This window comes from Anomaloglossus baeobatrachus, chromosome 4 (assembly GCF_048569485.1).
Source record: "Anomaloglossus baeobatrachus isolate aAnoBae1 chromosome 4, aAnoBae1.hap1, whole genome shotgun sequence".
NCBI classification, from domain to species: Eukaryota; Metazoa; Chordata; class Amphibia; order Anura; family Aromobatidae; genus Anomaloglossus; species Anomaloglossus baeobatrachus.
This window is the reverse complement of record NC_134356.1, coordinates 439,593,140-439,606,478: the sequence shown is the minus strand read 5'-3', so window position 1 is coordinate 439,606,478 and position 13,339 is coordinate 439,593,140. Positions and strand designations below refer to the sequence as shown.

Here is a 13,339-nt window from a genome sequence, read left to right as displayed (position 1 = left end):
CTAACCCTATTGGGATGTGTCCTGATGCAAAACCTGAAAAAAGTACCTGAAGGGGTTAATATATAATGTACAAAACACAAGCCCTGATAAAAAACCCCACTGTATTTAATGATCATGGAAGACTTGGGTCTATTTTCCCCTGATATATGGGCTGCTGCAGCGTCATCAAACCGCATACCGGGAGTCTGCCATAATCCCTTTTTTTTTTTTTTTCTTAAAATGAACACTGAGGAGGCTGTAGGCGGGCCCAGGAGAGCGGGAAAAACATCCACCGCCCCCACTGTGATGCCTGGGGCTGAGCGGAGGGCGGCGACGGAGCGGCCGGCGGCCAATAGCGATGTGGCGGGGGGCGGGCCTGGGACGCCGGAGACAGGGCCGAAGCCGGGGCCTAAATTTTGAAGCAGCCGGCGCAGGGGAAGGTAGAGACCGGCGGTTCTACCTGCGGGAGCGGCGGCGCGGCAGCGATGTCCGGGTACCGGCCGAGCACTGCAGGTGTGGTGAAGGACTCCAGCGCCGGATGGGGACGTGGCCGGGGCGCCCGGTGAGTAGGCCCGGACCGGGGCCTAAATTTGAAGCAGCCGGCGCAGGGGAAGGTAGAGACCGGCGGTCCTACCTGCGGGAGCGGCGGCGCGGCAGCGATGTCCGGGCACAGGCCGAGCCCTGCATGTGTGGACTCCAGCGCCGGATGGGGCCGTGGCCGGGGCGCTCGGTGAGTAGGCCCGGACCGGGGCCTATATTTTGTAATCGCCCGGGAGAAAGTAGGAGGGGGTGTCCTACCTGGTCGGCGGCGTCACATCTGCCAGTGTGCAGGCGTGGAGCTCTGCACCTGTGTCCGTGTGCTCCGCACCCTGGAGGAAAGGCTGCGGGTCGCAGGAGAAGAATGAGGCAGGCAGGCAGGCAGGGAGGTGGATGCCGGTGGGGGCAGGGAGCCCCTCTGTAGTGAAGCAGCGCTGCGGGCCCCATCATCAATCCAGACGCGCTGCGAGGTCCAGTCCCTGCTGTATGCCCCTTGCACCCTTTGGGGTGATACCGCAGGGTGAATAGGGGGTGCCCAGGAAGGAATAGCCCCGCGTGCCAACCCGGGAGTGGTACCGTGGAATTGGACGGGGGAGAGGGCCCGACGACTCAAGCCTCTGCGACCCAGGGGAGTGGTACCCACACGGGCTGCGAGAGCTGAGGTAGAGAAACGATACCTGCAGAAAAAGAGAATTACCACAGATGAGAGCGACGAGCGTCGCCGAGAGAAAAATGAAAAAATATACGCAAAAAATCAAGTGGCTGAAGGGGGCCCAGTCGGCCCACATCAGCCTCCTACGACACTAAGCAAAAAACTGATTGATCCCGCCTCCGGCTCAGGGGTTATACTGCTGGGGAGGAGCTAACTTTTTCTGTTTACTTAGTGTCAGCCTCCTAGTGACAGCAGCATAACCCATGGTCCTGTGTCCCCCAATGAAACGATAGAGAAAAGGTACCTCTTTATAAACTCTTTTTTTTGGTCAGAAAGGGGGCACAATAATAACAGGGACCTTTCTAGAATGCAGCCCAGGAGCTGCAGAGGGGGAATCTGTTAGGTTTTAGGGGAAATTTCTGCTGACAGGTTCCCTTTAAATGTTCCATCCTGGCCCCCTTACGTGCCATTCCACACACGTACAAAAACTTACAAAACACGCACATATTATTCTCACCTTACCTTCCATTCCATTGCCGACCTCCTGGATCTTGCAGTTCTCCGATACAGGATGTGTATCGGGTAACCATCGCAACGAGGGAGGAACTTCCGCTGCCAGAGCGCAGACGTCAAAGGCAGGAGCCGCTTGCCTCTGATTGGCCAGCGCACTGCCTTTGAGTAGCGGCTGACAGCGGACGTTCCTCCCTCGTCCCGATGGTTACCCGATACATATCCTGTAGCAGCAAACTACAAGAACAATGAGGCTGGCGATAGAACGGAAGGTAAATGGAGTATAATGTGTGTGTGTGTGCATGTTTGTGTGTGTTTGTGCGTGCTTGTGCGGACTGCAAGAGCGGGTAAGAGCACTGTGTATGTACGAAACCGTAAGTGTGTGCGGTGAGTATTTTGCTCGTATGGCAAAGCTTGCTCGTAAACGGAGTTACAAATTTACAGCAAGCTTTGCTCGTTAAGCAAAATACTCGCTAACTGGATTACTCGTTAAGTGAGGTTCCACTGTATTGGTAGTCACTAAGGGCCTAAGGGGTAAGACGTGTAGTATGAAGCAAGGTGACACTGACATGGTAAACCAAGCGGAGGGATTCACTTTTATATATTCACTATGATAAAGTGTAGAGAAGCTACTTATCACATCTGAACTTGAAATGAAAAATAATCTATTCACATATGCATTTCATAAGCAATGCATTTATATAGTACCTCAGCAAACTGAGAGGCATAACTCCAGGAGACTCCGATGCTGGCACTGTTTCAGTGTCGGTGACCGGAGTGGTAGCGGTGGTAGTGTCCTCAAGCGAGCTGCTCATGAAAGAGGTGGTGCTGGATGCTGAGGGGCTCGTGGTAACTGGGGTTTGCGCTTGCTGAACTTGATCATTATCCTCAGCTTGTTGGTCTACGTCTAGAGTCAAGTGAGAAATAGTGCACAAAAGAACAGTCACTCAACCATGACAAAAATACCAAACTGACTATGCAAAAGGTAGTATTACATAAACAGACAACGGGCAGTAGTCTAAAATATTACATGGCTAAACGTCATAAAAATGGGAAGTGATTTTGTGAACACTTTTTGTAACTTTAAAGTTATTCTCTATCATTAGGATAGAAGAAACTCACTGATTGCTGGGGGATGACTGCTGGTATCCTCAGTACTTCCTGAAATCAGAGCCCTGCAGTGAATGGAGTGGAGGTGTATATAGTCCCCTTCTCTGTGGGATTGTTAGGCTATGTGCGCACGTGTGCGTAATTCATGCAGTTACGCTGCGCTTTGTAGCGCAGCGTAACTGCATGCGTCCTGCGTCCCCTGCACAATCTATGGAGATTGTGCAGGGGCTGTGCGCACGTGGCATATTAGAACGCAGCGATTCGGCTGCTGCCCGAAGCGCTGCGTTCTAAGAAGTGACATGTCACTTCTTCCGTGCGCTTTGCCAGCAGCCCCTGCTCTGTCTATGGCAGGAGCTGCAGGCAGAGCGCACGTTCTCGCCGGCACCATGCGCTTCAGAACGGAGCTTTTCAGCTGCGCTCTGAAGCGCACCTTTTAGGTGCCGTGCAGAGCGCACACGTGCGCACATAGCCTTAGAGAAAGCAGAGTACAAGGCTCAGCAATTTGCCGCAATCCTATAATGAAGAGAGATGAGGCCAAACATTCACACCCCCGCTTCATTCAGGAAGGGACAGCAGGATCCCCACTCTTGGGGCTCCACAGCCCCAGTTCCAGGATTGTTGAGGTCGTCCCATCGGTTGGCCCCTAGCAATCATACAGGTCTCCACATCCTATTAGGAGGTAAAACTTGAACTGGTTGCGTTTTATTTAATAACTCTTTATAATATGAATTCATTTACTTTCAGGTCTATTTTGATCACAAATAATAATAATAATACTACTACAATATGCAATCAACAAAATATTTTGTCCAAACCAAATCTTTACATTTGTGTGTGGTACCCTTTGTGTGTATCCTATGGATGCTAAATGGCTTTAAAAAATTTATTATCTCTAGGCCATTTTGATTTTTTGTAGCCATGGCATTATGTTCTACATACCATCTGATACTAGTTGGTGGCATAATCTAACTAACAATACCCTGCAAACCCCCCCCAAAAAAAAAAATAAATCTAAGTTTTGTAAAGTAAAAATAGAAAACACCACAAATAACTAAAACCATGAAATAAAAAAAGAAACAAAAAATATTGCTAAGGAGACAATGCCATAGAATGAAATCCACATAGAAATCTGAATAACATACCTGGTCTTATCCTGCTGCCAAATTGCTCTTCCAGTAGGCCATGTACCACTAGCTTGTAAACCATGGCTTGTGCTCTCTCCAAATCAGCCAGCCCCAGTGCCCTCTTTATGGGTGATCTCATGACAGCCCTCTTCACCATGTGGCGCATCAAAAATTGCAAGGCAGCTCTCATCTCTACATCCTCATGTACGACAGGGGAGCTGGCACAATCTGAATTGTGTCCATTTTCAGCCAGTACCTTTGGAATAAGAAGCAGCTCAGCATATTTACTGCAGCTTAGCAGTGCTCCCAAGGATTTCATGGCTCCTAAATTTATGTAGGATAATTGCACAGCCCTAATTTCAGATTGGGCAACGTCGTGGCTTCGTGAAAGGTGGTCATGACTTTTACGTTTTCCATCAACAGAATGGTGTTGCTGATCAGTGGCCGGAGTTTCACTCAGAAGTGTGATAGATTCGTTTTCAGATTTAGAAGCTATGTTACTAATGGTTTTCTCCTCTGTTGCTCGTTCTGTAGATTCAACGTCTCCCTTTAGCTCGGGGTCTCCCTTCTCTTCGGATTCATGACGGTGTCTCTTTTCATGGCGTTTAGCGCTAGATTTGCCAGGATCTTCATGGATGCCTGTCAGGTATGTAAGGTCAAGCAGTGTAGAGGCAGTCAGCCCACGGAAACGAGCCACATCGAAGGGAGGGGGGTCACAGGGCTCCAAATTGTAGAGAGGAGTGTCACTAGGCGACCAAAAAGTTGGGAAGCTTTGGTTGAGAAAAAAAATCAGAACGACACAGGAAAAGGCAAGTGAGGGACAGACAAGAGGAGAGTACAGGAAATAATGTTGAAAATTGTCAAGTCATTGACAGCAAGCATTCACGTTTAAATATAGGGTATTATTTAGGAAAACTATCATAGAACGTGGAGATTTGCCAATCGCAACCATTCAGATCGCAAGGTTCATGTTACAATTAGCGCACAAAGAGTAACGGCTACAATTTGACAGTTGCTATGGACAAAACCTTCACTTTTATGAGAATTAGTTTTCATGAATACACATTTATAAAAAAGAAAAAAAAACAAAAAGAAAAAAACAAAACCCCTTCATAGTGTCAGCAGTATAGGACAGACTTGAGGACAGGACACGTTGATTGACAAAGCAAAGACAACGGAGAGGTAAAAATGGAACAATACAGTCAGTTTCATCATTACATCATAAATATTACGTATATTGTCATTTGTAGCCTAAGGGCTCTATACACTGACTAACGTCAGCCAAACCCACCTGTAATGGATTCAGCCAATAGTCTAATGTGTATAAGGCCTCGCAACTGTCCCCCAATAAATGTCAGGAGACAGAAGGTTCTGGCATGTTCACTTTCGCACTGTTCTTTTTGTCTCTAGAGATATACCACCAGTAGGGGAGTCTGGACACTGTTCTTACCCAGAAAATAGGAGTACTTGGCAAGGTAAGTGCTCATGTGTATGGGAGATTTGGGAGAAATAGCTGACGGGCAAACGATTGGCCGAACTATCGTTTGGCTGGACAGCAAGCTAAAGTGTAAGGCCTAAGCCACACGGCATGAAAATCGGACCAAGTGGAATGCGATAAAACATCGCATTCCACTCGGACCAATATTAGCCTATGTCCCAGCACCCATGAGCGACTATTTTCTTGGCCCCAATCGGACTGAGAAATTAATCGCAGCATGTAATGTGAGACACTTTCCCTTGCACCCATTCAAGTATATGGGGCGAGAGAAAGATCGCACTGCACTCGCGGCGGTACACTGGTGTACTGCAAGTGCAGGGCGAGAATGACAATAGCCGGCTACGGAGGAGAGGGGGAGATAAATCCCTCCCTCCCCTCCGCAGAGCAGGCCCGCCCCTCCTCAGAGCTGGCCCGTCCCCCGCAGCTGTGGTCCAATCGCATGATCGAACCTCAGTTGCAGTGACACTCGGCTCCTGCTGTGCTGCCAGCAAGAGCTGAGTGTCATGCGAGGATTGCATTAGTCCCGGTGTGATCAATGGTTGCTCATTTGTACTTTCCCACAAAATAAATTAACTGACTTTGTGGTCATGGGAGAATGACACCATAGTAATCCAACATCGCTTATTAAAGGGGGTTGTCTGGGAACAGAAAAAAATAAACTAAAGCAAATGTCATTATGAATAAATCCTTCTACACCTTTAAGAACTCGCACTTTTTGACAAAGTAATTTTTTTTGTTTACCCTTTCATTGTCACATTCCAGGAGCCATAGTTTTTATTATTTCATCAATGTGGCTAAATGATGATTTCTTTTTTTGCAAAACCAGTAATACTTGTCTAGTGCACAATTTTGCGGTCCATATACGGTAACTTTTTTTCAAAGCTTTGATAACTTCTTTGTGGGGAGAAAAACAAAACAAAAGCTGTTCTGTTGTTTTTTTGAGGTTTTAAAATGGTATGCTATTCATGTGTTGAACAAATAAAATGTTAACTTTTTCCTATGGGTCACCCTGATTATGGGATGCATGTGGGTGCAGACCTGAACTGACTAATCAGTGACTTTTATTGGAGTTCAGGTCAAGTCCAGTTCGAGAACAGAACTTTACCTAAAGTCCGGTTGAACCCGCCAAACCCAATCTTCCACAAGTCTGCTCATCTCTACTGTTCACTATTGCAGGATAACACCCAAGTTATGTAGTTTTATTTCCATCTTTTACACAAAACACAAATATCAAAAAGACTGATCTGCACATCCAACAAATGTGAACAAGGTGCTAGCTGAAAAAAAAAAACATTACAACTACAAAATATATACAGCTGCACACTAAAATGCTAACAATGAAAAAGGGAAACTCTAGTATTTGCTTTACAGCTATAGGAATATTTGAAAAAAAGAGACACTTAGCTTATGTATTGGCCAATGCATGAGAGCCCGGTCACCACGGCAAGGTGCATCTCTGTAAACCAGGAACCTAACCTAATGCCACTATCTGAAAAAAAAAAAACTCCAGGTCTGGGTAGAAATGCCTCTATCCGAGTTAAAATCTCAATTTCTGGCCAGCTAGACTCCTGCTATGAATGGTAATGGACACAGCCTGGTTTTAGGGCGGAGTGCTGAATCAGAAAAAGACATACTACAAATATCAAAAAGACTGATCCGCACATCCAACAAGTGGAAGGCGCTAGCTGAAAACAGGCTGTGTCCATTACCATTCATAGCAGGAGTCTAGCTGGCCAGACATGGAGTTTATTTTTCAGATAGTGGCATTAGGTTAGGTTCCTGGTTTACAGAGATGCACCTTGCCGTGGTGACCGGGCTCACATGCATTGGCCAATACATAAGCTAAGTGTCTCTTTTTCAAATATTCCTATAGCTGTAAAGCAATACTAGAGTTTCCCTTTTTCATTGTTAGCATTTGTTTGCAGCTGTATATAGGTTACACAACACACACAAACACACACACACACACACACACAATCAATTAATTAATTAAAATGGAAAAAAAACTTGTGGCAAGTTCGCCATATTCCAAGACCCATCAGTTTTATCTTTCCGTACACAGTTGTATAAGAGCTTATTTTTTTGTTACACAAACGGTATTTTTCACTTGTGCTATTTTTGTTATATTTGTAAAACTTAACTTTTTTTTTCCCCTACAATTTTTTTGTGATGCTAGAAAAGCAAAACCCAGCAATTCTGGAATTGGTTTTCCACACTTTTTTTCTTATGGTTTTCACCATTTGGGATGTCCAGTTATATCATTTTTATAATCATTTTTATTGCAAATTATCTTTTCATGTTCTGAGATCCTTAAAGGAAGTTTGCCACTCCGCAAACAGAAATTTAAAAGGGGTGCTTCACCCATATTTTTTATTTTCTAGATCGACATTATGATGAGAAACAAGGTTTCTCTCAAATACCTTATGTTGGTAATAGTGCCTGTGAGAGGCGCTATTGCAGACCGCTATACACCATGCCTGACCCCCGGGCTCCGTGACCTCAGGGATCCGGTGATGTCACGTCAAGTTCCTGTTAACCTGACATCACCGCGGCCGGCCCCAGTCTTCCTGAGTCACTGAGCTGTGGGCAGTGTTTCACCGCTTGTCACAGCCAATCACTCATGGAGACCGCGGCCAGTCCCAGTCTTCCTGAGTCACTGAGCTGTGGGCAGTGTTTCACCGCTTGTCACAGCCAATCACTCATGGAGACCGCGGCCAGTCCCAGTCTTCCTGAGTCACTGAGCTGTGGGCGGTGTTTCACCTCTCATCACAGCCCAGAGTGTTTCCTGCTTGCAGCGCTCTGCTGTGAGGGAGGAGGGAGTTGATGGGCTGACCTGATGGGCTGTGCTGTGCTGAGCGGTGAAACACGGCCCACAGCCATCCCTCACAGACACTGCGGCCGGCCGCGGTGATGTTAGGTTAACAGGAACTTGACGTGAAATCCCTGAATCCCCCGAGGTCACGGAGCCCAGCAGTCAGGCATGGGGAACAGCGGTCTGCAATAGCGCCTCTCACAGGCACTATTGCCAACATAAGGTATTTGAGAGAAACATTGTTTCTCAACATATCGATCTAGAAAATAAAAACTATGGGTGAACACCCCTTTTAAGCATTTAGATCTTCATACAGTGGATTTAGCCTTTATAAAAATCATAGTGAAACTGTATATTTTAGTAAATTTGTTTGATAGAAAACGAGTTTTATTATAACTGTAAATTAGGGGGTTCCAATGCACTCCTGGCATGGCAAAGGGCTCATTTCCACTTTACACTCCATCAATTACAATACTCTGCTCCTCCTCTCATGATGATAGGTAGCGCTGGCTTTGGAGCACTGTCTAATCTGACTCCCCAACCATGCACATATTCAACCTATCTGATGTAAATACTGAGATATCTGAACTGTACGGGTAAGAATAAGCTGATCACACTGCTTTCCACTCGTTTTCTGATCTAATACTGAAAATGCCAGGAGTGATAACGTAAGAAGAGGCTTTTGCACTGCTGTCGACCCTGTCATTCTGATATAATACAAACAATACCTGCTGGCTCCATGTCCTGCAAATACACGCCACCGGACAAAGACCGACTGCTGACACCAACATGACCTTGACTGTGGCCCACGACAAAGACATCATGTGCTGACGTTGCATGCAAGCTGATGTCAGCTGCTGGTTCCTGCACCGATTGCAGAAGAGGACGTTCCACTGCATGGGCTTGGAGGAAGGCGAGTAGAATAGTTTTTTGGGTGTATTTTTTGTGTTGCACAAAAACAGGGCACATTATCCCAGGAAAGGAACCAGGAAAATGCACTTTGAACCAGGAAGGCTACCACGATGGGGCATATTAAACAAGGATGGGGCAAATTATACCAGGAAGAGGAACAGGATGGAGCACACTATTCCAGGAAAGGGACCAGGATAGGGCACATTATACCAGGAAGGGGACCAGGATGAGGCACATTATACTAAGACGGAGACCAGGATGGGGCACATTATATCAGCAATGGAACGAGGATGGGGCACATTATACCGGGAAGAGAACCAGGATGGGGCATCTTATACCAAGATGGAGCCCAGGTTGGGAGAAACTATCCCAGGAAAAGGTCCAGTATGGGGGACATTATACTAGGAAAGTGCTCGGGATGAGGGAAAATATACGAGCAATAGACTCAGTATGGGGGTTATTATTATACCAGGAAGGGGCCAGGATGCGGGACATCACTATATAGGGGGAGTGTATTTATAGGACCTAGACTGGTACAAGGGTCCATACAGACTACTGCGTAGGTGGTGACCAGGTCCAAATTTTGCCAAATACCTGATTGCATCCCAGTTATATAGGACACCATTCCTTATTATAAAGCGTCCTCTCTTGTGATGTACAGCACCGACTCTTACACAGGGTTTTCTCGTTATTTTTGTATTCACAGCACCCTCTAATATATAATCCTTTCTTAATAGATATAAAACAACTGCTGGTGGAGGAGCAATAGATGGTAAAGTTATTTTGAGGTCACAGCTGTAGAGCTTCCTACCCCACAGGTCACAGCTGTGTAGAGCTTCCTACCCCACAGGTCACAGCTGTAGAGCTTCCTACCCCACAGGTCACAGCTGTAGAGCTTCCTACCCCACAGGTCACAGCTGTAGAGCTATCTACCCCACAGGTCACAGCTGTAGAGCTATCTACCCCACAGGTCACAGCTGTAGAGCTATCTACCCCACAGGTCACAGCTATAGAGCTTCCTACTCCACATGCTCACAGACACCTGTCCTATTAACATATGAGGTTAAGTATAACAGGTTGCCCGCCATTTTAATTCCATAGTGATTACTTCCCTAGAGAAAACTATTATGGTTTGCCAATTAAATGTATTCAGAGTGTATTTATTATAACATTTGCTTTAGTTATGTTATTTATTTTCTAGTCTTGGAGAACCCCTATAAATGACAAAGACGTACAACCACACAGATCTCTCTAGATTAATTAATTTGATATAAACTATATGGGAAAAGAAAAAGCACATGAAACCGAACATTACTAAAAAAAAAAAAAAAAAAAAAAGGACAAATTCAAATATATAAATCATACCGTTTCCTCTAAAGGGAACCATGAGCAGTTCTGGGTGCATATTGCTAATCCCTGCCCAACTGTCCCTGTATACATTAGCATAGATAAAGAGATCTTTGTAAAAGTATTTCTTAACATCTTTTATTGTATGCTAATGAGCACGGGGACTAGTCCCAAGGGTGTTGCTTCCCTTGCTAGTTGGCCCTATTAGCATGTTGGTACACTCCTGTGGGTGTGCTATCATGCTAATGAATGCGCAGCATCAAACGTTGATCTCACTCACCTCTCCACTGCCATCGCTGCCAGACGCTGGATTTCGGCTGAGTGTGCATGACCCCAGAGCTTCGGTCATGTGCACTATGAAGCTGGGTGTACGCGTCCTGGCTTCAAACTGAAGTAGTGCACATGGCCGGACGTCCGGGATCATGCGCACTGAGCCGAAATCCAGTGTTGGGCGGCGATTGTAGCGGAGGGTGAGATCATCCTCTGACACTGTATGACACTTGATTATCATGTTAGCACTCCCCTGTGGGAGTACTAACATGCTAATGGGGCCTACTAGCAAGGGAAGCAACGCCTTTGCAACTTGTCCCCGCATCTTTAGTATACGATAAAAAAATCTTTAAAAATACTTTTTCTAAGGATCCCTTTGTCTATGCTACTAGATGCTGGGACGGTTAGGCAGGGATCAGCAATATTCACCCAGAACTGCTCATGGTCCTGGGTGCATCTTGGACCTCACTGGTTCACTTTAAATTGTGGGATAAGTCCCATCAACATTCTTTTAAAATTAAGCTTGCTGAGCAATCAGTAGTCGTGGATCAAGTGTCTGAAATTCTTTGCAGATCAATGGAGGAGATTGAAGGTGGTAATTTCTTTATATAAGTTCTCCACTGTGACTAATGATTGAACGATGGGGCTCTATAATCTTTAGGTGGAAACTGGATCTTGAAGAAGGGAATTTTGTTTACTTACCGTAAATTCCTTTTCTTCTAGCTCCTATTGGGAGACCCAGACAATTGGGTGTATAGCTTCTGCCTCCGGAGGCCACACAAAGTATTACACTTTAAAAGTGTAACCCCTCCCCTCTGCCTATACACCCTCCCGTGCATCACGGGCTCCTCAGTTTTGGTGCAAAAGCAGGAAGGAGGAAAACTTATAAATTGGTCTAAGGTAAATTCAATCCGAAGGATGTTCGGAGAACTGAAAACCATGAACCAAACGAACAATTCAACATGAACAACATGTGTACACAAAAGAACAACCAGCCCGAAGGGCACAGGGGCGGGTGCTGGGTCTGCCAATAGGAGCTAGAAGAAAAGGAATTTACGGTAAGTAAACAAAATTCCCTTCTTCTTTGTCGCTCCATTGGGAGACCCAGACAATTGGGACGTCCAAAAGCAGTCCCTGGGTGGGTAAAAGAATACCTCGATAAAAAGAGCCGAAACGGCCCCCTCTTACAGGTGGGCAACCACCGCCTGAAGGACTCGCCTACCTAGACTGGCGTCTGCCGAAGCATAGGTATGCACCTGATAGTGTTTCGTGAAAGTGTACAGACTAGACCAGGTAGCTGCCTGACACACCTGCTGAGCCATAGCCCGGTGCCGCAATGCCCAGGACGCACACACGGCTCTGGTAGAATGGGCTTTCAGCCCTGAAGGAAGCGGAAGCCCAGAAGAACGGTAGGCTTCAAGAATCGGTTCCTTGATCCACCGAGCCAAGGTTGACTTGGAAGCCTGCGAACCCTTACGCTGGCCAGCGACAAGGACAAAGAGCGCATCTGAACGGCGCAGGGGCGCCGTGCGAGACACGTAGAACCGGAGTGCCCTCACTAGATCTAATGAGTGCAAATCCTTTTCGCATTGGTGAATTGGATTAGGGCAAAATGAAGGTAAGGAGATATCCTGATTGAGATGAAAAGGAGATACCACCTTAGGGAGAAATTCCGGGACAGGACGCAGAACCACCTTATCCTGGTGAAAAACCAGGAAGGGGGGCTTTGCATGACAGCGCTGCAAGCTCCGACACTCTTCGGAGTGATGTAACTGCCACTAGAAATGCCACCTTCTGCGAAAGAAGTGATAAAGAGACATCCCGCAGCGGCTCAAAAGGTGGTTTCTGAAGAGCCGTTAGCACCCTGTTAAGGTCCCAGGGTTCCAGCGGACGCTTGTAAGGTGGGACTATGTGGCAAACTCCCTGCAGGAACGTGCGGACCTGCGGGAGCCTGGCCAGGCGCTTTTGAAAAAATACGGAGAGCGCCGATACTTGTCCCTTGAGAGAGCCGAGTGACAAACCCTTCTCCATTCCGGATTGAAGGAATGAAAGAAAAGTGGGTAAAGGCAAACGGCCAGGAGTAAAACCATTATCAGAGCACCAGGATAAGAAGATCCGCCAAGATCTGTAATAGATCTTGGCGGACGTTGGTTTCCTGGCCTGTCTCATAGTGGCAATAACATCCTGAGATAATCCTGAAGACGCTAGGAGCCAGGACTCAATGGCCACACAGTCAGGTTGAGGGCCACAGAATTCAGATGGAAAAACGGCCCTTGTGACAGCAAGTCTGGGCGGCCTGGAAGCGCCCACGGTTGACCCACCGTGAGATGCCACAGATCCGGGTACCACGATCGCCTCGGCCAATCTGGAGCGACGAGAATGGCGCGACGACAGTCGGACCTGATCTTGCGTAACACTCTCGGCAGCATCGCCAGAGGAGGAAATACATAGGGCAGTCGAAACTGCGACCAATCCTGAACTAATGCGTCCGCCGCCAGAGCTCTGTGATCTTGGGACCGAGCCATGAATGCCGGTACTTTGTTGTTGTGTCGTGACGCCATGAGATCGACGTCCGGCGTTCCCCAGCG

At 46.9% G+C, this 13,339-nt stretch overlaps 1 protein-coding gene across 8 annotated transcripts in view; it reads right to left on the bottom strand.

The window, feature by feature from the left end:
- Window positions 1-13,339, bottom strand: part of HERC1 (HECT and RLD domain containing E3 ubiquitin protein ligase family member 1) — a 408,496-nt gene that overhangs the window by 158,429 nt on the left and 236,728 nt on the right. For 7 of the 8 annotated variants that reach the window (XM_075345504.1, XM_075345503.1, XM_075345506.1 and 4 more), the window contains 2 exons: window positions 3,931-4,682; window positions 2,387-2,585 (listed from right to left, as the gene is read on the bottom strand). In XM_075345504.1, the coding sequence (XP_075201619.1) occupies window positions 2,387-2,585; window positions 3,931-4,682 (951 nt within the window). The remainder of the gene's footprint in view (window positions 1-2,386; window positions 2,586-3,930; window positions 4,683-13,339) is intronic. The other variant, XM_075345509.1, reaches the window with a different exon arrangement.